Genomic DNA, 25,254 nt, shown 5'->3' on the forward strand with positions numbered 1-25,254 from the left:
TACGCCCCGTGACGTATGTTGCAGGGCATGTTGGGAATTGTAGTCGGCCTTCCCAAGCCCCGCCTCCGATGACGCCAGTTCCGGGCCAGCGTCCTGTGCCTGGGCGGCCGTCGGCGCCCCTATCACCTCCATGTACCCGCTATGGTGAGTACCCGTGCTCGCCCCCCACCCCTGCGTTTCCCCTCAGACTTCACTAGCTGCTACGAGGCTTTATGGCCCTTGAAATAACTGGTTCTGCCGGGGCCCACGGTGGTAGCTGCGAACTCTGTGGTCTGGGCCGTCCTGTCCTCGGCCTCTCCCGGTAGGACCGGAGGGAAACTGCCCCGCACAACCTTGAACCCCCGGCCCCACTGCAGCCGCCTTTGGACACGCGCTCCCTGCACCTTCTACTTGTGCATACATTTTGAGAACGAGGGAATTAGGCGTTTTTGAAGGTTTCGAGGAAGGATTGGACCTGGGAAAGATATGAGTGACTTTGCAAATACTGTATTCCCTTAGCTGCTGTGATGTCACACTCCCCTGGTTTCCCTCTTAATTGCTCAAGCAGGTCCTCCAATCCGTATCCTAGATGTGGCGTTCAGTACTTTTCTTTACACCCTATGCTTTCTCCAAAATTTGTATCTCCAGCTTAGAGATGTATTCTGAGCTCCAGATCCGCATATGTACTAACTGTACCTCCACTTGGATGGCTCATATGTATTTCAGACTCAGCAAGTTCAAAACTGACTCACCATTCCCACCTCCCCTCGTCCCACACCTGCTCTTCCTCCAGTGAGCCCCATCTCAGTTCATTGCGCTACCATCCACCCTACCGTTGTTCATGCCAAAAACCTGGAAATCATCATCCTTGACATCGCCCTCTTCTCAACTCCTGAACATCTGTTCACTAATCAAATGCTATGAAATCTACTTCTAAATGGCTGTCAGTCGTCACTGTCTCTAACTATCCTTGTCCTTGGCACCATGAGATCTAACCATCTGCTGTGGTCTCTTAAGTGGTCTTTTAAGCAGGCCTTCACCAATCTGAGCCCCTGCCTGGGATGGGCTTGTCCACCTGCACCCCCATCTTTCCTTTGGAATTGTTCATACTCTTACATACTTACCCCTCAGATCTCAGTTTAAATATTATTTCTTCAGAAAGGATCTCAATTCAGAAGTGTAAGGAGATTCTAGTGCATTCTCATAAGATCTCTTATGGAACCTTCACAACAACCCTGTGAAGTTGTATATTTTTCCAGTTTTACAGAAGAGAAGACAGACTTGAGTGATTAGTTACAAGGTCATAAAGAAAGTAACAGTTACATGTTGCTCTTGTCTGTCTTTATAACTTTTATCTTCAGTATCTTTCAGTGCCATTTAATAGTTTTTATTCAAATAGGTGCATAGTATTTAACTGACTTATTTACTTAACATACTTGTTATTGATAGCTATTTAGGTGGGGTTTTTTGTTTGTTTGTTTGGTTTTTGCTATGATGAATAACAGTATGGTAAGTGGGTAACATTCAAGCTAAATTTGTCTGAACTTTCGTGATTATTTCTTTAGGATAAATTCCTAGAAGTATAATTGGGGCAAAGGGCATGGCCTTTCAACAGGTTACAATTTATGGAAAATAAAAGCAGTCACCCTTAAAAAAATGTGACAAGGGGACTTCCCTGGCAGTTCAGTGGTTAAGACTACTCGCCCAATGCAGGGGGCACGGGTTCGATCCCTGGTTGGGGAAGAACCCGCATGCTGCGTGGCGCGGCTTAAAAAAAAAAAATGTGACAAGGATTTGTAAATGAGAAAAATAGTAATGGTACCTACTTTGTAATGTTCTGAGGATCAAAGTTAATATATGTCCAGTCATTTAGCATGGTGCCTTTTACTTTTTAAGGGCTCAGTAAATGTTAGTACTTACTAATTTATTTCAAAATAGGGTTCTTACTGTGTAGTATGGTTCTTCAGCCTGTTTGGGACATATTTTGAGTATCTGATGAAATCTCTGAAACACCTTCCTCCTTCCCACTCCTCTCCCCCAGCAAAATGATATATGTCTTTGTCATATGTCAACTACCTGCAGTGTATGGACCCAAATTAAGAACTGCTAATAGATTCCACTTTGCAAGTGCTTTTTTCCCCATTTATAAGTTACAAGCATTTTCCTATGGCATTAAATATTCTTATAAAGCATTATTTTTCATTACTGTATAATCATAATTATTTAATCAATATCTTGTTGACAGGTTAACATCTGTATACCCTAATCTTTGTGTGTTTTGCAAATTTCCTTAGAAATTAAATTTCTAAATGCAGAATTACTAGGCTAAGAATGTGAATATAAGGCTTTTTTTTTTGAATTTTTGAATTTTGTTTTTTTTTTATACAGCAGGTTCTTCTTAGTCATCAGTTTTATACACATCAGTGTATACATGTCAATCCCAATCGCCCAAATCATCACACCACCACCACCACCACCCCTGCCGCGTTCCCCCCTTGGTGTCCATACATTTGTTCTCTACATCTGTGTCTCAGTTTCTGCCCTGCAAACCGGTTCATCTGTACCATTTTTCTAGGTTCCACATACATGCGTTAATATACGATATTTGTTTTTCTCTTTCTGACTTACTTCACTCTGTATGACAGTCTCTAGATCCATCCACGTCTCCACAAATGACCCAATTTCATTGCTTTTTATGGCTGAGTAATACTCCATTGTATATATGTACCACATCTTCTTTATCCATTCGTCTGTCAATGGGCATTTAGGTTGCTTCCATGACCTGGCTATTGTAAATAGTGCTGCAGTGATCATTGGGGTGCATGTGTCTTTTTGAATTATGGTTTTCTCTGGGTATATGCCCAGTAGTGGGATTGCTGGATCATATGGTAATTTTATTTTTAGTTTTTTAAGGAACCTCCATACTGTTCTCCATAGTGGCTGTATCAATTTACATTCCCACCAACAGTGCAAGAGGGTTCCGTTTTCTCCACACCCTCTCCAGCATTTGTTGTTTGTAGATTTTCTGATGACGCCCATCCTAACTGGTGTGAGGTGGTACCTCATTGTAGGTTTTTTTGTTTGTTTTTTGTTTTTAATAGAGATGTACACGTATAAATTGTGTGCTTTTTTCAGTATTTTTTTTTAATGTTTACTTATTTATTTATTTATTTATGGCTGTGTTGGGTCTTCGTCTCTGTGCGAGGGCTTTCTCTAGTTGCGGCAAGTGGGGGCCACTCTTCATTGCAGTGCACGGGCCTCTCACTATCGCGGCCTCTCTTGTTGTGGAGCACAGGCTCCAGACGCGCAGGCTCAGTAATTGTGGCTCACGGGCCTAGTTGCTCTGCGGCATGTGGGATCTTCCCAGACCAGGGCTCGAACTCGTGTCCCCTGCATTGGTAGGCAGATTCTCAACCACTGCGCCACCAGGGAAGCCCCCTCATTGTAGTTTTGATTTGCATTTCTCTAATAATTAGTGATGCTGAGCAGCTTTTCATGTGCTTCTTGGCCATCTGTATGTCTTCTTTGGAGAAATGTCTGGTTAGATCCTTGGCCCATTTTTGGATTCGGTTGTTTGTTTTTTTAATATTGAGCTGCATGAGCTGTTTATATATTTTGGAGATTAATCCTTTGTCCACTGATTCGTTTGCAAATATTTTCTCCCATTCTGAGGGTTGTCTTTTTGTCTTGTTTATGGTTTCCTTTGCTGTGCAAAAGCTTTGAAGTTTCATTAGGTCGCATTTGTTTATTTTTGTATTTATTTCCATTACTCTAGGAGGTGGATCAAAAAAATCTTGCTGTGATTTATGTCAAAGAGTGTTCCTCCTATGTTTTCCTCTAAGAGTTTTATACTGTCCGGTCTTACATTTAGGTCTCTAATCCATTTGGAGTTTATTTTTGTGTATGGTGTTAGGGAGTGTTCTAATTTCATTCTTTTACATGTAGCTGTCCAGTTTTCCCAGCACCACTTATTGAAGAGACTGTCTTTTCTCCATTGTATATCCTTGGCTCCTTTCTCATAGATTAGTTGACCATAGGTGCGTGGGTTTATCTCTGGGCTTCCTGTCTTGTTCCATTGATCTATATTTCTGTTTTTGTGCCAGTAACATATTGTCTTGATTACTGTAGCTTTGTAGTATAGTCTGAAGTCAGGGGGTCTGATTCCTCAAGCTCCGTTTTTTTCCCTCAAGACTGCTTTGGCTATTCGGGATCTTTTGTGTCTCCATACAAATTTTAAGATTTTTTTGTTCTACTTCTGTAAAAAATGCCGTTGGTAATTTGATAGGGATTGCATTGAATCTGTAGATTGCCTTGGATAGTATAGTCATTTTCACAATATTGATTCTTCCAATCCAAGAACATGGTATATCTCTCCATCTGTTGGTATCATCTTTAATTTCTTTCATCAGTGTCTTATAGTTTTCTGTGTACAGGTCTTTTGTCTCCCTAGGTAAGTTTATTCCTAGGTATTTTATTCTTTTTGTTGCAGTGGTATATGGGAGTGTTTCCTTAATTTCTCTTTCAGATTTTTCATCATTAGTGTATAGGAATGCAAGAGATTTCTGTGCATTAATTTTGCATCCTGCAACTTTACCAAATTCATTGATTAGCTCTAGTAGTTTTCTGGTGGCATCTTTAGGATTATCTATGTATAGTATCATGTCATCTGCAACCAGTGACAGTTTTCCTTCTTCTTTTCCAATTTGTATTCCTTTTATTTCTTTTTCTTCTCTGATTGCCATGGCTAGGACTTCCAAAACTATGTTGAATAATAGTGGTGAGAGTGGACATCCTAGTCTTGTTCCTGACCTTAGAAGAAATGCTTTCAGTTTTTCACCATTGAGAATGATGTTTGCTGTGGGTTTGTCATATATGGCCTTTATTATGTTGAGGTAGGTTCCCTCTATGCCCACTTTCTGGAGTTTTTATCATAAATGGGTGTTGAATTTTGTCAGAAGCTTTTTCTGCATTTGTTGAGATGATCATATGGTTTTTATTCTTCAATTTGTTAATATGGTGTATCACATTGATTGATTTGCGTATATTGAAGAATCCTTGCATCCCTAGGATAAATCCCACTTGATCATGGTGTATGATCCTTTTAATGTGTTGTTGGATTCTGTTTGCTCGTATTTTGTTGAGGATTTTTGCATCTGTATTCATCAGTGATATTTGTCTGTAATTTTCTTTTTTTGTAGTATATTTGTCTGGTTTTGGTATCAGGGTGATGGTGGCCTCATAGAATGAGTTTGAGAGTGTTCCTTCCTCTGCAATTTTTTGGAAGAGTTTGAGAAGGATGGGTGTTAACTCTTCTCTAAATGTTTGATAGAATTCATCTGTGAATTCTATCTGGTCCTGGACTTTTGTTTGTTGGGAGATTTTTAATCACAGTTTCAATTTCATTACTTGTGATTGGTCTGTTTATATTTTCTGTTTCTTCCTGATTCAGTCTTGGAAGGTTATACCTCTCTAAGAATTTGTCCATTTCTTCCAGATTGTCCATTTTATTGGCATAGAGTTGCTTGTAGTAGTCTCTTAGGATGCTTTGTATTTCTGTGGTGTCTGTTGTAACTTCTCCTTTTTCATTTCTAATTTTATTGATTTGAGTCCTCTCCCTCTTTTTCTTGATGAGTCTGGCTAATGGTTTATCAGTTTTGTTTATCTTCTCAAAGAACCAGCTTTTAGTTTTATTGATCTTTGCTATTGTTTTCTTTGTTTCTATTTCATTTATTTCTGCTCTGATCTTTATGATTCTTTCCTTTTGCTAACTTTGGGTTTTGTTTGTTCTTCTTTCTCTAGTTCCTTTAGGTATAAAGTTAGATTGTTTATTTGAGATTTTTCTTGTTTCTTGAGGTAGGCTTGTATAGCTATAAACTTCCCTCTTAGAACTGCTTTTGCTGCATCCCATAGGTTTTGGATGGTCGTGTTTTCATTGTCATTTGTCTCTAGGTATTTTTTGATTTCCTCTTTGATTTCTTCAGTGATCTCTTGGTTATTTAGTAACGTATTGTTTAACCTCCATGTGTTTGTGTTTTTTACGTTTTTTTCCCTGTAATTCATTTCTAATCTCACAGCGTTGTGGTCAGAAAAGATGCTTGTTATGATTTCAATTTTCTTAAATTTACTGAGGCTTGCTTTGTGTCCCAAGATGTGATCTGTCCTGGAGAATGTTCTGTGTGCACTTGAGAAGAAAGTGTAGTCTGCTGTTTTTGGATGGAATGTCCTATAAATATCAATTAAATCTATCTGGTCTATTGTGTCATTTGAAGCTTGTGTTTCCTTATTTATTTTCATTTTGGATGATCTGTCCATTGTTGTAAGTGAGGTGTTAAAGTCCTCCACTATTATTGTGTTACTGTCGATTTCCTCTTTTATAGCTGCTAGCAATTGCCTTATGTATTGAGGTGCTCCTATGTTGGGTGCATATATATTTATAATTGTTTTATCTTCTTCTTGGATTGATCCCTTGATCATTATGTAGTGTCCTTCCTTGTCTCTTGTAACATTCTTTATTTTAAAGTCTATTTTATCTGATATGAGTATTGCTACTCCAGCTTTCTTTTGATTTCCATTTGCATGGAATATCTTTTTCCATCCCCTCAGTTTCAGTCTGTATGTGTCCCTAGGTCTGAAGTGGGTCTCTTGTAGACAGCATATAGATAGGTCTTGTTTTTGTATCCATTCAGCGAGCCTGTGTCTTTTGGTTGGAGCATTTAATCCATTCACGTTTAAGGTAATTATCGATATGTATGTTCTTATGACCATTTTCTTAATTGTTTTGGGTTTGTTTTTATAGGTCCTTTTCTCCTCTTGTGTTTCCCGCTTAGAGAAGTTCCTTTAGCATTTGTTGTAGAGCTGGTTTGGTGGTGCTGAATTCTCTTAGCTTTTGCTTGTCTGTAAAGCTTTTGATTTCTCCATCAAATCTGAATGAGATTCTTTCCGGGTAGAGTAATGTTGTTTGTAGGTTCTTCCCTTTCATCACTTTAAGTATATCATGCCACTCCCTTCTGGCTTGTAGAGTTTCTGCTGAGAAATCAGCGGTTAACCTTATTGGAGTTCCCTTGTATGTTATTTGTCGTTTTTCCCTTGCTGCTTTCCATAATTTTTCTTTGTCTTTAATTTTTGCCAGTTTGATTACTATGTGTCTTGGTGTGGTTCTCCTTGGGTTTATCCTGTATGGGACTCTCTGCACTTTCTGGACTTGGGTGGCTATTTCCTTTCCCATGTTAGGGAAGTTTTCGACTATAATCTCTTCAAATATTTTCTCAGGTCCTTTCTCTCTCTCTTCTCCTTCTGGGACCCCTATAATGCGAATGTTGTTGCGTTTAATGTTGTCCCAGAGGTCTCTTAGGCTGTCTTCATTTCTTTTCATTCTTTTTTCTTTATTCTGTTCTGCAGCAGTGAATTCCACCATTCTGTCTTCCAGGTCACTTATCCGTTCTTCTGCCTCAGTTATTCTGCTATTGATTCCTTCTAGTGTAGTTTTCATTTCAGTTTTTGTAGTGTTGATCTCTGTTTGTTTGTTCTTTAATTCTTCTGGGTCTTTGTTAAACATTTCTTGCATCTTCTCAATCTTTGCCTCCATTCTTATTCCGAGGTCCTGGATCATCTTCACTATCATTATTCTGAATTCTTTTTCTGGAAGGTTCCCTATCTCCACTTCATTTAGTTGTTTTTCTGGGGTTTTATCTTGTTCCTTCATCTGGTACATAGCCCTCTGCCTTTTCATCTTGTCTGTCTTTCTGTGAATGTGGTTTTTGTTCCACAGGCTGCAGGATTGTAGTTCTTCTTGCTTCTGCTCGTGAATATAAGGCTTTTGATTTTTATTGCCACATCACCCTATGAAGAATTCTGAGTTTATACTCCCACCATCAATGATATATTAGTTTCCTCTCATTGTCTTGACCATCAGTTCTTATCATAATAGGGTCAGTGTTTCTGTCCCATTCTTCAACTAGTTATTCTCCATTGATCTTTTCATGTCATTGTTAAACCCTATAATTGTTAAAACTGTAATTTAGAAATACTTTCTTAGAGCAGTGGTCCTCAACCTTTTCCCATTAGAATCATTCACATGGAGGACTTTTTAAATATCCTTGTGCCTAGACCCTCCCCAGGCCAATTAATCAGAATCTTGGGGGGTGTAGCCCAGGAATCAGTATTTTAAACTTCTCAGGTGATTTCAATGTGGAACAAAGGTTGAGAACCTCTAATTTAGAATTTAGGGTGTTTTGTTTTTCTCCATAAAACAAGGAATTAACTCATGAAATAACTTGAAAAATCAAGATTAATTAATGCCTTAACCTAAATTCAGTTAGATTCTAATTTATATGAGGATGAGTTTTTGTTTTACAATGAAATTTTGGTTTTATTTGTCTTAGGTTATTTCAGAGACTATGGATATACTCTTCAGAATGAGAGGTGGCCTTGATCTAGCTTTTCAGCTAGCTACTCCTAATGGTAGGTCTGCCAAAATACTCTGCTTTTTTATTATAAAGTTGATTATGAAATATAGTGAGATTCTTACCATTTTGTACATGAAACTGAGAGATAGGATGAATAAACTGTCTAAGGTCATATAGTTAGTAAGTGATATAAATTGGATTTAAACTTAGACACTGTTCCCCACCAGCTCTAGCCCATGGGGCTCTCTCTGCACATTAGGAAAAGGTGTCTCCTTACTTAAGAAACTTTACTGCCCTCTCAAAGAAAATTGTCACAATAAATATAAATATCCACCATGAGCACAATATAAAGAGGCACCCAGACTTGTACATTGTAGGCTTACAACTGTACATAACCCTGTGCCTCCAGAGCCCACTCTCTTGAATGTCGTGTTGTTTAGGAATGGTAGGCAAGCTCTATGGGAGAAAAATCAGCAGTGTTTGTATAAACCAAATTCTAGGATGTCTTCCTGTTTCTGACTACTGCCACAAACTGAGGCAAAGAATATCAGAGGAAGAAGATGAGGAGCTGTGTTGGAGATGTGTTTCATTTGAGATGCCACAGTAAGCCAAGTGCCAACGCCCAACAGGCATTTGGTAATTTGAGTCTGAAACTTAGGGGAGAGTGGTCAGAACTGGAGATAAGAGAACTTAATATCTCTCAAAGATGATAGTTAATACCTTGATACTAAAGGAAATCACTCAAGAAAAGCATGATCAATGGTGTCAGGAGCCACAAAGGAGTTCAGAAAGATAAGGAATAAACAGCGTCAGAGTTCCTTGAAGGAGATCACCAGCTGACGATTATTTACTGGCCCTTTGGAAAGAGGGAGAGTGAATGCAGAATGTTCTTTCTGACCCATCCCTTCATATTAGACAGTTGTTCTCAATCTTGGTCCACATTCTAATCCCCACTTCCAGACCAATTAAAGTCTCTAAGGACAGAGACTCGGGCATCAGTAAGATTTTTAGGTGATTTTCTAATGTGCCATCAAGATGAGAATCATTTTGCAAGGACTAAAACTCACTTTTAGGCCTATCTTATCAGTAAAGTATTGTTGTTCCTTAATATGTTACTTGTATGGATAAAGCCTTACATTTTACAACTTAATATAAATTGAAGGTATACTTTGCTATGAACTCATCCCAAAGTATAACTAATATATTAGTCACCAGATATAATGATGTAATTTCAAATGTAAGTGAGGACTACAGATACTTTTTACCTAGTAATTAATGTATTTGAGCTTGTCTTCTGACTTGATAGTATTCCTCCTCCTGTATCAAACTCTTTGAAACACTCAATGAAGGGAATCATTAATGAGGAAATTGAGGGGAAGAAGGTGCTTAACTTAAAGACATCACAATTATTTAGGTACTTTACCTCATGGTCCTTCAGGGATAAACAGAAAGTAATCCAGGAATTATGTTTGTCTTTTGTAGTGCAGCTAAAGATCTTTACATTTGGCTTTCTGAAGCATATCAGGATATCTTTTAATCTGACTTGTTAAAAGTAATCTTTTCTCTTCCACAATCTCAAGGTATTTATTTATCAAGATATCAGTGTGATAGTTAAATAAATATTTTAATCACAAGGTTAACTAGGTTTAGGATTTAGGAGTATAAAGCTAAGACAAGTATTTAAATATTGTCTTCTTCAGATATATCTTCTTTATAGTTTTGACTTTGGAACCATGAACATGTTTTTCATATTTAAAAAGTTCTGTAAAGTAAAAAGGAAATCCCTGAAAATGAAGTCAGACAAATATCAGGTTGATGTCATACCACACAGAGAAAAAAACTGTGACTTCAGAGCACAGTACTTTGTACAGTCTTAGTGGGATATAGTCCAAGGAAGAATAGAACTATAAAGAAATTTAAATTTCATGCAACAGTTTTATTGCTATAAGTAATAAGGTATTTTGAGAGTAATTGGAATCCTTATACATTGCTGATGGGAATATAAAATGGTGCAGTTTCTTTGGAAAACAGTTTGGCAGTTCCTCAAAAAGACAGTTACTGTATGACCCAGCAATTCTTCCTAGGTGATCACCTAAGAGAATTAAAAACGTTATGTCCACACAATAACTTGTGCACAAATGTTCATAACAGCATTATTCATGATAACTGAAAAGTAGAAACAACCCAAATGTGTATCAGCTTATGAATGGATAAACAAAACATGTTTTGCTCATACAATGGAGTATTATTCAGCCGTAAAAAAGAGTGAAGTGCTAATTCATGCTATGGATGAATTCACATTATGGATGAATCCACAATATGGATGAATCTTGAAAGTATTAGGCAGAGTGAAAGAAGCCAGACACAAAAGGCCACGTAATGTGTGATTCCATTTATATGAAGTGTCCAGAATAGGCAGATCTATAGAGACCAAAAGTAGGTTAGTGATTGCCATGGGAGAATGGGGAATGACCACTGGTAAGGCCAGGGTTTCTTTGGGGGTGATGAAATGTTCTGGAATTAAATAGTGATGATTTTAAACCTTGTCGTATACTAAAAGCAACAGAATTGTACACATTAAACAATGAATTTTATGTCCATTTTTTTTTTAAAAGGCAAAAAAAATGTTTTTATAGTATTGAATATAGGGAATGGATATTTGGGGGTCAGTTTTACTGTGCTGTACTTTTGTGTGCTTGGAAGCATTCATGTTGAAAAGTTTATAATTTTTCTTATTCTATTTATATTCTTTTAATTTAGAAATTTTTATCAAGAAAGCACTAAAACATATGTTGAGTGACCTCTCAACCAAGCTTTCTTCAAATGCACTTGTGTTCAGAATCTGCCACAGTTCAGTGTACTTATGGCCTAACAGTGACATGAACACCATTCCAGGAGAACTGACTGATAGTTCCACCTGTAAGAACATAATGCGCTTTATTCAGTGAGTATGCTTGAAGATGGCTAGAAGTGTTTTCACAACGTCATTTCGTATGATAAACATCTTTGTGTATTAAAAATTTAGATTTGAACAGGAAGAAGATACAAAACGAAAATTCATGAGGAAGAAAGACAAAAAGTTGTCAGACATGGTAAGCAAATCACCTGTCTTCTTAGTGATAAAAATTTTCAATCCTTGAATTTGGAGTTGAGTGAGATCTTAGAAATTACTTAACCCAACTTTCTTATTTTTTTTACAGATCAGATTATTCAGGTCCAGAAAAATTAAATGACTTGCCAGAGGTTATATCTCTGGTGTACATATCTAAACTTTTGTCCCATTATAATATATATCTTAAATGGGTTTTTTGAATGCCTTGTTTGCTCCCACAGAAATAAAACAGCTTGAGTCTGTTTACAGATTATTTAAAAACAAATAAAAAGGGATCATTCTGAAACATGACAGTGACACATTATGCTATATGAGGTAGTAAATAATAAATGATTTACTTTTCTTCACACTGTTTTGGTTCTGTTGATTTTTGAACCAGCACTATTGAGTACCTGCCACGTGCCACGAACTTTGCCAGATATTGGAGATGAAAAATGGAGCTGCTGCTTCAAGGCAGGAAGTTGTACAAAGTTAGTATGCCTTTAGTGTTTTTCCAGACTAGTAAGGAAAATAGAGTGGACGTGAGGTTGGAGATGTGGGCAGGGACCACTTAGGAGAAGCCAAACCAAAACAGTAGCTACAGTAATAAAGAGGAGGGAATTGATACAAGAACTATTTAGGGGATCGAATAGATTATACTTGGAAACTAATTGGATGTGGGATGACCAGCTTCTTGCTTGGGTAAAGATGGAAGATGGGGAAGACATGAGGTCAGTTTCGGTCACATTATGTTTTAGACAGCAGTGAGGAGTCCACATGAGCTGTTAGATTTATAAATGTGGAGTGTACAAAAAAAATTGTGGGCTATGGATAAGGATTTGAGAATTACCAGTCGTTGGAGCTTGACATTTTGAGGGATACAGGTCAGTTCTTTTGTAGGATGTTCCTCAGTTTGGGTTTGGGTTTGTTTTAGGCTTCCTCACGATAGATTCATGTGGTCATTGTTGGTAGGAATACCACAGAAGTAATGTGTGTCCTTCTCGGCACGTCGTATGAAAGAAGCATATGCTCAGTTTGTTCTTGTATTAGTGATGTTAACTTTGATCATTTAATGTGGTATCCGCCAGTGTTCTCCACTGTGAGGGTACTATTTTTTGCCCTTATAATTAGTAAGTATTTTGTGGGAAGATACTTTGAGTTTATATATATATATCCTGTTCCTCATCATGTGTTTACCCATCACTTCTAACATCAATTGATAATTTTTGCCAGAATCTAGCATTAATCTGATGGTTGCAAAGTAGTGATTTTTCTAAGTCTATCATTTCCTTTTACATTTATTAGATGACATTATACTGTGAGGGGGAGATTTTCCATTTCCCTATTTGTTTATTAACTGCATGGAAGCATGGATTCCTATTTTATGCAATGAGTTATCTGTTACTGTTATGTCATTAGTTATTTTGATGCTCACATTTTCTAAGATTTGGCCAATAGAAACTTCATGCTGGCTCCAATGTCCTCTTGACACCATATTTTTGAGTACTTGCTACTTTCTTCCACAGGATGTTTCAGACACGTCTTGTACTTTCCCTGTGTTAGCTCAGGAATCAGCCATTTCCTCAAGGAACACACACATGTATATATACATACTATACATATATAACACATAACATCCATATTTATCTGTGTAAATCATATTATACCTCCAGTTCTACTTCAGCCTCACACAATTGCTAACCTTTTCCCAGTGAGAAACCTGGCTTCCAGTACTCTTAATATTTTGCTAAATTTGTTTAATATACAGAAAGCATTTTCAAAATTGTTTTCCCATACCGCTATCAAAATCAAACCTACTAATAGAGTTCAATATTTGTTTATAGTTTTTTATGTCTTTAGACCACAGGTATATAGTCATAATATATGTTTAAAAGTTGCTTCAGTGTGTGGTTATTGCATCTTGTTCATTTGTTTTGTTTTGTTTTGAAATTTTTAAATGTATACAAAAGTAGAGAAAATAGTTAAATGAAGCCTGGTGAACCTAACTTTAATGTTTATCAGTACGTGATCAATCTGATTTCACCTTCACTCCCCACTCACTCTCCCCTTCTCCTCAGATTATTTTGAAGCAGGGAAGATTTCTTCTTTAAGATTTGTGCTTTTCAGTAATTTACTGTAATATAGCTTATATGGTCCTTAAAAAGTCCTTTTACTTACCTTTTATATTATTATTCAATGTTCTATAAGTTAACTTTTACTGTTTATCTTTATAGCATCAAATAGTAAATATAGATCTTATGCTGGAAATGTCAACCCCTCTGGCACCTGTAACACCCATCATTGAAAGAGAAAGCGGAGGACACCACTATGTTAATATGACTTTACCGGTCGATGCAGTTGTATCTGTTGCTCCAGAAGAAACGTGGGGAAAGTAGGTATTTTCTAATACTACTGCCACGTTTAAATAAGGACCCTCTCCCAAAGTAATCAGAGCTCATTTTAAATTATCATATAGGCATATCCAGTGTTGTTGTTGTTTTTACTATGATTTACTCCTTGTTTATTATTAAACTAAGAGTCATCTAGTAATTAGATGTTTATTGGAGGAAGTAGAGTAATATGCAAAACCTGTAGGGTTTTCCCTTTATCTACACAGAGGAAATTTAGTTTATTTAACATTTAACTTTGCATTTTTTAGACTTCCTTTAATAAACCTGGTCCAATCGAGGATATATTAGGAATATAGTCACTCGACACTTTCATGTATCATAAACTGCTATAACTTCTGTTAATGCACTTGTATATTTCCCCCCCCCCTCAGAGTTCGTAAACATCTAGTTGATGCAATTCATAATCAACTAACTGATATGGAACAATGCATTTTGAAATACATGAAAGGAACATCTATCGTGGTCCCTGAACCACTGCACTTTTTATTACCAGGGGAAAAAAATCTTGTAACAGTTTCATATCCATCAGGAATTCCAGATGATCAGCTGCAGGCCTATAGAAAGGTGAAACCAATTCATTTTTTCTTAAAAAAAATACAGCTATCATTCATTTTGTGTTTAATTTTGTGTTTCTAATAAATGGACATTGTTTTGTGATTTAATTTTAAAGTGTGGACGCAGACTATTAGCTTTACACCTTATTTAACTTCTGTTCTATAACTTTTTAAAGTATCATTAATGAAAAAATACTTTGCTAAACCATATGTAACATTTTAATTTCATATGTTCGGTGTAGTTCATATGTTATTTTTCTGTAATGCAATTTAGAACTGAAAAGATGCTTACATGCCTAGAGCAGCTGATGAGTGGTATTTAATATATTCCTTTTCTCTTCCGTTACTTCCAGATTTGTGAAAGAGACAAGATTAGAGTCAGAGAAGGGAAATTAGGATTTATGCTGTTTCTAATTAGGATTTATAGTATTACTCCATCCCCCACCTCCCAGGGTTATTTGGGTTTTATTAGAGGCATTTTGAAGGAAACATGATCAGCATCCAAAGAAATGAGATCTCTCGGCAAAATGACTGGTTTGGGAGTACATGTGTTTGATGCGTGGCCTTGCCTGGCACCCATCCAATTCTACCATGGGCCTGTCTTCCTGGTCTCTGTCCCTGAAAAGAGACACAGCAATGTAACCCTCTGTGCCTCTCTGTCAGTGCCAGATGAATTGATTTGCAGAGGCAACAGTTACGTAAGCTAACGATCCCATTCAAACTGCTAGAATACACAGGAGATAGCAAAAGAAGATGTCAGACTTTTCAAAGTAACTACTACATGTTTTTATACATTCAGGAATATATTGCCTTTCAGACATGTATGTGTATTTTTATTTTGATGCCATATTGGTTGGTTTCATGCCACCAATCTCTATAATTTAACCGCTACCCCTTATATTTGTTAAGTACTCTAAGCATGATTTTTTAAAGTATTTTGATATAATTATATCATTGTTAATTATAATTTACTCATTTACGAGGCGGTTTCAAAACCAGTCTTTAGCCTGGATGTATTTTAACAGAGTGTGTTATAGTGAGTAATTTTAAATTATCTCAGTTCTCTGACTCTAACGAATTATTATCATTTTTCTACATCCCCTTCCAGTTTCTATCCATATACATAGATAAACAAAAATAAATCTTTTTTGGTTTTAGTTTAAATCTCACTTTCTTTGACCTTAGTGAATTAAATCATAAGTGCGTTTGATAACGTTTATAACCAATATTTAGTAAATTTTCTGTTTTGTATCTAGTTTGAGTTTATTTATTGACTAGGAATCTAAATCATGTAACTTTTTTTCTCTTCTTTCCTCTTGATTCTGATTTCATTTAGGAGTTACACGATCTCTTCAATCTGCCTCATGACAGACCTTATTTCAGAAGGTCTAATGCTTATCACTTTCCAGATGAACCATACAAAGATGGTTACGTTAGAAATCCACATACTTACCTCAATTCACCTAACATAGAGACTGGTGTGGTGAGTTTAATAGTTCTCTATGTGAGTCAATTGATCATAAGTGTCGTTAGTTGTTTTCTGTCTGTACCCAGTGGAAGTTGTAACGATCAATTCATAACGGGTATCATCGTCCCTAAAACATAATTTACCACCCTTTTCTTTTAATGATCATTGCTTAAGATAGCAGTAATTTACTGTGGTCTAAAAAGGTTAGGAGTAGATAATGTGTAGCACATTTCTCTTACTAAAATTCCATTCCTTAATTTCTTTAAAGGCTTGTCCTATTTTATTTCCATTCTGAACCTGAGAAATCATGCTAATTAAGGGCATGTTTCTGCACAACTCACACTGTAGGAAAAGGCTAATAAAGCACTACATGTTTCCTGTACAGCATATACCTAGTTGTAAGGGGTAGATCTTTTCACTAAAGGTAGCTCAGAAAAGGAGTGTGGGGAAGGGTTCTTTTAAGGATGCATGCAGGCTAGTAAGAGAGGATCTCATGGGCAACCAAAAATAGGAATCGTACAGCTGGGCCTCTTACAACAAAGCAGCGCTGTGACTGGCCTCGGTCTCAAGGCGTACTCTCACTCCTTGATAGCATTTCTCAGCTTTCTTTGGGGGTGCTTTTGATCCTAACTGGCCTGTTCCTTCCCTTTACTCTACCTTTTCTCAGCCTCGTCTTCTGTTTCCTCATTTTTTCAGCCTGACATAACTTTTCCTACTCTCCCTCAGAGCTGCTGATTGCATGCGTTGTTTCAGCTTCATTCCTTGCACTTACTGCCTGATTCACCCTGCACCTCTCAATTCAAATTCCCATAAGAGAAAATTTGATTGGCCCATCTTGTCATGGCATTTATTCAATACCTGCTGAGTCTCCAGGTGCTTTGTAAGGAAATCTTAAGAATTAAAAATGAGTACATGGGCTTCCCTGCTGGCGCAGTGGTTGAGAATCTGCCTGCCAATGCAGGGGACACGGGTTCGAGCCCTGGTCTGGGAGGATCCCACATGCCGCGGAGCAACTAGGCCCGTGAGCCACAACTACTGAGCCTGCGCGTCTGGAGCCTGTGCTCCGCAACAGGAGAGGCCGCGATGATGAGAGCCCCGCGCACCGCGATGAAGAGTGGCCCCCACTTGCCGCAATTAGAGAAAGCCCTCGCACAGAAACGAAGACCCAACGCAGCCATAAATAAATAAATAAATAAATAAATAAATAAATAAATAAACCCAAAAGTTTAAAAAAAAAAAATGAGTACGTGATACAACGTTGACCCTAGGGCAGTTAGGGGCCCGCTTCCGGTTCTGGCTATCAGCATGCACTTGGGACAGCAGCTTCACCTGCGAGAGCTATGGGCAGGCCAGCTTCGCATAGAACAGCCTTGGCTGGGCACTCACCGTTACATGCATACAAATGAGACTTTAGTCAACATTTCAGTGACATTGAATGATTTCACTTATTTTGCTTATATGGGAGGAAATCTTGAGAGACCTGTTCCTGATTGAAAATCTTGTTCTGTCACAGTCATAGATTCATAGAATAGGAAATACAAAACTTAGAGTCTCTAACAAGCAACATAACTCTTGATGGTTTTCTCGTAGATTATTACATAAATGTTTTCTCTCTCAGATTATATTTGGAACTCTTCTAGGGTAAGTATTATATCATATATTCATTTTTAATTCCTAATAGTTCTTTACTAAGCGCCAGGACACTCAGAAGGTACTGAATAAATACTGATTGTTTTTTGACAATGAAATGGGTTGGTTATCTGTATTGCAAAAATGCAAGAAGCATTTATATATTTCTTAATATTTATTATATGATACTTCATGTGTGCATGTAACATATATGTAAGTTATAAAGCACAGTAAAGAAATCAATATTGGAGAGCTCCCTACGCCATTTAAGAACTAGGACGTGGCCAGTCTGACTGTGTGCTCCTTGCTCTGCACTCCTCCGCCTCCCCGACACCCAGGAGGAACTATTATACTGAGTTTGGGTTCATCATTCACTTCCCTTTCTTTTAACAGTTTCACCATATATGTACATATTCTCGCAACAATGTTGCTTTTAGTCTTGCTTGATTTTGAGTTTTACCAAAATGGTGTCATTCTGTGTATAGTCTTCTACAACTTGCTTTTTCACTCAGTATCATGTAGCTAAGATTTATCCATGGTATTGTGTATAACTGTACTTCAGTTATCTTTATTGCTGGATAATATACCTTGGTATGATTTTTTTCCCCCAGGTTTTTTTGCTCTTTAGACAACCCTGCTATGAACATTACTGTACATGTCTCTTGTTACATATATGCAACAGTGTCAACAATTTGCTATATTTGCTTCATTTCTCCTTTTCTCCCCTTGAGCCATTTCAAAGAAAATTACAGGCATCATGCTATTTACTCCTAAATACTTCCAATGCAAATCTCCAAACGATATTAGATTTGCGTTCATGATAGTTTGGTTATGATTAATTATTATTTTTTATTCTCTGCTGGATTTAGTTTGCTAATATTTTGTTAAGATTGTTGCATCTGTGTTCATGAATGATATTGTCTTATAATTTTCTTTTCTCATACTGTTCTTACTTCACTTTTGTATCAGTAGTATACTGGCTCATTGAAAGAGTTGGGGAGTGTTTCCTCTTTTTTAAAAAAATTTTTATAAGGAACTAAAGTAAGTCTAGCTCCGAGAATAGTAAAATGACTCAGTATGTGTTTGTGTAATATAATACATACATCTATCTTAAGTTAATATTTTACTATGTTTCTTCTTTTTATATAGATTTCTGTGGTCCAGGGCATATATGGTTACCATCATTATATGCAGGATCGGATAGATGACAATGGCTGGGGCTGTGCTTATCGGTCTCTGCAGACTATCTGCTCTTGGTTCAAACACCAGGGATACACAGAGAGATCCATTCCAACACACAGAGAAATTCAGCAGGTACAGAACATGCCATTTTGAATTGTAATCAGTTGGATGTTTCATTAACCCTTAATATACCATTAATAATTACTCCTACCTCATGGTGCAGACTTATTTCTGTTTTGAAGAAAAAAAATATAAATACTGGTAATCAGGGAAAATGCCCTAAACGTAATTTTTAATAGCTGTCTTGTGTATGGATCTTTTTGTATTTTTAAATACACAAAGGCTCTAGTTGATGCTGGGGACAAACCAGCAACATTTGTCGGATCACGGCAGTGGATTGGATCTATCGAGGTGCAGCTGGTACTGAACCATTTGATTGGTATAACTTCAAAAATACTGTTTGTCAGGTAAGGACACTTTAAGAAATCTGAGAAATCATTTCAAAGAGAATTTGTCATTTTTATTAAAAGAAAAAGCGCATTTTCCCCCACATTTGTTTTCACTCTTTTCTCTTCCTCCACATTGCCTCCTTGCTTTATAAATCTCATTTTTCTAGCCCTAAATTTTTTTGTTACTTTTTAGAAGATGTTTGAGTTTATGAGTAAACTTTGTGATATCTGCTTATATGCTCTAGGCCTAATCTTAGTCTGGAAGAGGAAAACTTGCAAATATGTCAGTTTTGAGTAGAGTTACAGAAAGTCTAGTTTTTTTGTTCTGTTTTTCTCTTTTTATTTAGTTTTTTATTTATTTTATTTTTTGGCTGCGTTGGGTCTTCGTTGCTGCACGTGGGCTTTCTCTAGTTGTGGTGAGCGGGGGCTACTCTTCATTGCAGTGTGTGAGCTTCTCATTGCGGTGGCTTCTCTTGTTGTGGAGCACGGGCTCTAGGCGCATGGGCTTCAGTAGTTGCAGCACGTGGGGTCAGTAGTTGCGGTGCACGGGCTCTAGGGAGCGCAGGCTCAGTAGTTGTGGCGCATGGGCTTAGTTGCTCCACGGCATGTGGGATCTTCCCAGACTAGGGATCAAACCCGTGTCCCGTGCATTGACAGGCGGATTCTTAACCACTGCACCACCAGGGAAGTCCCCAGAAAGTCTAGTTTTTTTAATGCTTAAGGCAGAGACGTCTTGAAAGGAAAAAATCAAATGTTGGTCTATGACTGACCTTTTTATCTCCTACTCTTTTTCTTCCTAAGATTTTAATAAATTAATAATGTGTCCAAATAATACATTCATTTTTTCTTTTCCAATATATTTTAGTCACAATTCTAGTATAAAAATATGAGCAAATATTAATATAAGATTGATATCTATGACCATCACTAGCTTACTCCTGATTTATGAGCTTATGTGTTCAATACATTTTCTATTACAACAACCTTGCTAACTATAGTGTTATTATTTTTATTGTCCAAGTACTTTAATACCTCTGATTTCACAAGTGCAGTTTTGATTGGCTGTGGAAATCAGTGCTAACAAATAAGTGATAGATTAAGTAGTGAAGCATATGGTGATTAAAAAGTGAGTTTTGTCACAGTAAAACATTATTCATACATTCCCAACTATCTTAGAAATAGTTCATCTGATAGAAAATGGTTTCTTTCTAGCCAAGGTTCTGAAATGGCCTCTCAGGGACGGGAACTGGTTAATCATTTCCAGAGTGAAGGAACGCCAGTAATGATCGGTAAGGTGTTTGGATATCTTGGGTTCTTTTGGTAGAGTGGCGAGTATGTGAAACTTATGTTTAATAAAAATATGTAATGGCACATAAAATCAGTCATTTTTAAACATATTAAAATTAGCTTTTACATCATGCATACTGTCCTCTGGATATTATTTTAAAATTTCCAAGGCAGGAGGAAAGTTACAAAAAAGATAATAACCAGCAGTAGTAAAGGCTAAGAAGAGAAATGATAACTGTGTTCAAATACTTGAAGAGCTGAGAGCAGAATGGAAAAGAGGCAGTGGTCACTGAGCTGAGCATTGTAAGTCATGGCTAGCACTAACTTGGCTGGCTGTGTGACATTATGCAAATTGCTTAACCTCTCCGGGCTTTAGTTGTAAAATCAGAGGATTGGATTAGCTGATCTAAAGATTCACGATTCTGTGAGAAGTGAGACTTGTCCTGCAATGACAGAAGGCAAGCTAAGACTGGTGTGTAAGAAATGTGGGTAGGCAGATTTCAGCAAAATACAGGAAGTATTGAAAGAGCAGACGGGCGGCACCATTGGAGGTACTCAGACCAGAGGCAGCACTGCCCAGCTGCTGAGAGAGGTGCCAGCAGCGGTGATCGTTACTCTGTCGTGTGGAGTTTAGACCCTCTGTGGCCCTTTTTAAATCCAGTCTAGGTAATTCCATGGATACTGCAGTGAAATATAAACCTAGTATGATTATAGATACGATTGTTTCTTCTCTGTCTTAAAGATGTAATCTTACCTCTTCAGAGTATATTTGACATTGTGTCGTTTACAGTGTACGCCAGTTGATTTTAATGCTGTTAGGTCAATTAATAGGCAAAATAATCTTTTTAAATTGAAATTGAATGGGAAGTTGAGATTAATATATGCCCTCTCATTTCATATTTCCTCTTCAATAGGGGGAGGAGTTTTGGCCCACACAATACTAGGAGTTGCATGGAATGAGATTACAGGACACATAAAATTTCTGATTTTAGATCCACATTATACAGGCGCTGAAGATCTGCAAGTTATTATAGAAAAGGTAAGTGTCTGTTTAACACAAATTTAGATACAAGGCAAAGAACCCAGGACCAAAGGATAGAAAACTGGCAGCTAACAGAAAGATGGATTATGAACTGAGGGCAGGGGTCCTCACTGTAAGGAGGGATTCTAAGGCTGTGATGAGTAACTGTCTCTCTAGATACAGAGGACAAGGACAGGGGGGAACTAAAGTAAATTGTGGAAGACAAAATTTAGCTTAGATTTATCAAGACTTTCTCAGTTATTAAACTTAATAGAATGCAAAACTCATAAATATATTCCCCTGGAGACTTACAGCTTTGCACAAATATAAATATAGTGAGATATATCAATGCCTTGAAATAGAGTGGAGTATATAACCTTTATAATTTTAGAATTAACCAAAAATTAGCTAAGCAGTATGCTGGACATTATGGAGGCTTGACTGCCTTTAATTTATTTACATATAACTTCATCTCATTCTATGAAGGAGTTATATTTGAAACAGATTTAAGAGTATTTGTTGATGCTTAAACTACCAGCTAAAGGAGGTATAAATTTAAGTTAATTTATAGGCAACTAATTCAGATTTAGTACTGAGTTTTCATGAGAAACTAGTACTAAATTTTCATGAAACTCAGTACTAAATCTTTAGGAGGCAAGTGTTATAAGGCATAATTAACCTGAGTTTTAAATAAGTTTTATATTCTTTGCCAAATATATTAAAATTACAAAGAATGCATACAGCCTTTCCAGCTATAAGCCAGTGAATATATCCTATCCACTACCCTTCATTTTTGTCATGTTGTCACTTAAGTCAATATCATTAGTACCCATAAAAAGGTTCCTCTGCTCTTTTTTTTTTTTTTTTTTTTTTTTGGCTGCGTCGGGTCTTGGAGCTCACAAGGCTGCTCCTGCAGAGGCATCACCTAGAGACAGTGCAAGGAGAGCAGGGCGTGCTCCAGGAGCGTGATGACAGCTGGTGAAGAGGCGTGGCTGACAGCTGGAGGGATAGGCAGGAGCTAAATCTGGGATGGTCACTGCGCCAGGCAGAGGAGCAAGGCTTTCAGATTTTATCTTAAAGGCAGTGAGACGCCTTATGATTTTAATTAGAGGCATAATACAGATAATAAAATTACTTCTTTTTGGCTGGCTTGACGGACTTTGGACTAAATGGAATTATCTAGGTAGGGTTTTCTAATGCAATTAGATAGAGTAAGGCATTGTCCCTGCTTACTTTCTCTGAGAACTGCACTCTCCTTTGCTAGTTTTATTTTTTTAGTCATTAACTTGAGATGTCTGTTTCTTGTGATTAGCAATAATCTTTTTTTTTTAAATTATTTTATCTTTGGCTGCGTTGGGTCTTCTTTGTTGCACGCGGGCTTTCTCTAGTTGCGGCGAGCGGGGGCTACCCTTCATTGCGGTGGGTGGGCTTCTCATGGCGGTGGCTTCTCTTGTCGAGGAGCACAGGCTCTAGGCATGCAGGCTCAGTAGTTGTGGCACATGGGCTTAGTTGCTCCGCGGCATGTGGGATCTTCCCAGACCAGGGCTCGAACCTGTGTGCCCTGCCTTGGCAGGCGGATTCTTAATCACTGCGCCACCAGGGAAGCCCTCCTTTGCTAGTTATATTTCTGTAGACCTTTGTAACAGCAAAAACCCTTTGCTCTCTTCACACATGCAAGAAACCTTGAGGCCAAGGCCAGGCCATCAGTAGAAGTGCTGTTGACTCTCACGTGACTCAAGAATCTAAGGCACTGTCTTATTACTCCATCCCGGCTACTGTAACAGAATACCATAGACTGGGTGGCTTATAACAAGAAATTTATTTCTCACAGTTCCAGAGGCTGGGAAATCCAGGATCAAAGTGCTGGCCAATTTGGTGGGTGGTGAGGCCCACTTTCTACTTCAAAGACGGCAGTCTTTTTCACTGTCCTCACATGGTGGAAGGGATGAGGGAGCTCTCTGGGCCCTCTTTTAATGAGGGCACCAACCCCATTCGTGAGGGCTCTACCCTCATAACCCAGTCACCTCCCAAAGGCCCACTTCCAAATACCATCACATTGGGGATTAGGGTTCAACATACGAATCTTGGACACATTCAGTCTATGGCAGGGGCCAGAGGGCCATTTGCACCTCTGCCTGACCTCTCTTTACCCACTTGGGGAGCTTTCCTGTTTGAAGTTCCCAAGCCAGACACCTCAAAGGAAAGAAGTCTGGCTCCCCTACTTACTCCCCCAGTTTCTGGTTTGGATACCCTCTCTACCCACTTCTCTGGAAAAAAATTTGAGTCTGGTTACCTGGAGATGGCCCACATGTGTGAAAAGACCACAGAAAGATTAAAACAGGGAAAGTATAAGCCTTTTTTCTATTTATTGTTAAGAAAACAGATTTTAGGACATTAAATTCATTAGAGAAAGTTTTGCTGAAAAAAATGACATGATAAAAAAAAGTTCGTTTATGTAAAGAAACAGTTCTCAACGATAATAAACCAAACTTAATGGTGGTTACCTGTGGAGAGGCGGGGCAGGACTGGTGGAGGATTTTTTTTAATTTTTACTTTTCACCTCATTTGAATTTTTATATGTATCTTTATTTCTGCAATCAGAAAAATAAAAATGAAAAACCTAAAGAGCATCTCTACTCAACCCTCCCACCTCCACACTGAAAGACAGACTTAACACACTATCTTGCCCTATAGGAACTCTGACCTTTGACTTCAGGTCACTGCCAGAACGCCCAGCAGCTTCCCAGTTCGGTAGGGTAAGGGGTACAGTCACCACCTGTCACTCACGTGGTGGCATCTTGAATCCTCACTAGTCTCCTCACAAGTATTTGCAAACAAAGCATTTCATTTCAGAATGATGTAACACAGACAAGTCGTGAGCTGGGTCTTTAAGAAAATATTGATAAATCAATGGCCTTAGAAGAAATTTGATAAACTTCTCTATTCACAATGAGATTTTGTTTGAAAGTCATTTTCTCTGCTGGGGAAAAGGATTAATACTGACATAAAATTGGAAAGTGGCATGATTACAGCCTGAGGAAAACGAAGGGCATAGAATGCAACTCCAAGGGCAATCTCAGATTTCTCACTGCCACGTATCAATCACTGCTGAGATGCCACTGCTGGGAAGTGGGGATCAAGGCAGTGGCCGATTCGGTGGCTGGGGAGGCCCACTTTCTAGTTCAGTCTTTTTCACTGTCTATACAGTCTTGTTATGGACAGATGCCAGTTAAACTATCACATGCCATCGACTGCCAGAATTATAAAACTATGCATCCTAAAATCAATAAAATGTGGTACTGAGTAACAGTACTGTAATGAAGCTTTTCATTTTTAATGATTCCTATGATTAAATATCATAGAATTAAAAAATTTTTAATTCTGTCTGAAAGGGAGCCAAATAAGCTACTTTTCTATGCTTTACAGGAACTCAAATATTTGAATTATATAGAGTCTTATTCCAAGACCCTGCTGACAGAACAGGATAGTAAAATGTTACAGTTTCAATCATGTAGTCCTGTAACTTTGTAAAAGGTTTTCCTTTCCCTTCTCCCAAATCTAGGGCTGGTGTGGATGGAAGGGTCCAGACTTTTGGAACAACGATGCTTACTATAACTTATGTCTTCCTCAGCGACCAAATACTATTTAAAATATCTTGGACTCAAAGACTGTAGTAAAGTTGTACCTTATAAATTTGTTGATAAATTTAATTTCAGATTAAATCCTGGGTGTAGTTTGATGGTTTCTATGATTTTTTTGTAAAGATTGTAAATATTAC

The 25,254-nt window shown here is 37.7% G+C and overlaps 1 protein-coding gene across 4 annotated transcripts; it reads left to right on the plus strand.

Annotated features, from left to right (window-relative positions):
- The first annotated feature begins 37 nt into the window (after positions 1 to 37).
- UFSP2 (UFM1 specific peptidase 2) lies at positions 38 to 25,212 on the plus strand. Of its 4 annotated transcripts, none has more exons than XR_014239175.1 (12): positions 38 to 144; positions 8,361 to 8,439; positions 11,145 to 11,328; positions 11,410 to 11,476; positions 13,710 to 13,867; positions 14,258 to 14,450; positions 15,777 to 15,923; positions 18,687 to 18,851; positions 19,062 to 19,186; positions 20,381 to 20,462; positions 21,370 to 21,494; positions 25,039 to 25,212. XR_014239175.1 is itself a non-coding variant. In XM_082375327.1 (12 exons), the coding sequence occupies exons 1-12, from the start codon at positions 142 to 144 to the stop codon at positions 25,123 to 25,125; spliced, it is 1,410 nt and encodes a 469-aa protein (XP_082231453.1). In that variant the 5' UTR covers positions 38 to 141; the 3' UTR covers positions 25,126 to 25,212. The 4 variants fall into 4 exon arrangements, 2 of the variants coding, with proteins under 2 accessions (XP_082231453.1, XP_082231454.1); XM_082375327.1 differs by having other exon boundaries at positions 20,381 to 20,457; XR_014239176.1 differs by lacking the exon at positions 20,381 to 20,462.
- Positions 25,213 to 25,254: the final 42 nt, after the last annotated feature.

Source organism: Balaenoptera borealis, assembly GCF_965194805.1.
Source record: "Balaenoptera borealis genome assembly, chromosome: 21".
Taxonomy (NCBI): Eukaryota; Metazoa; Chordata; class Mammalia; order Artiodactyla; family Balaenopteridae; genus Balaenoptera; species Balaenoptera borealis.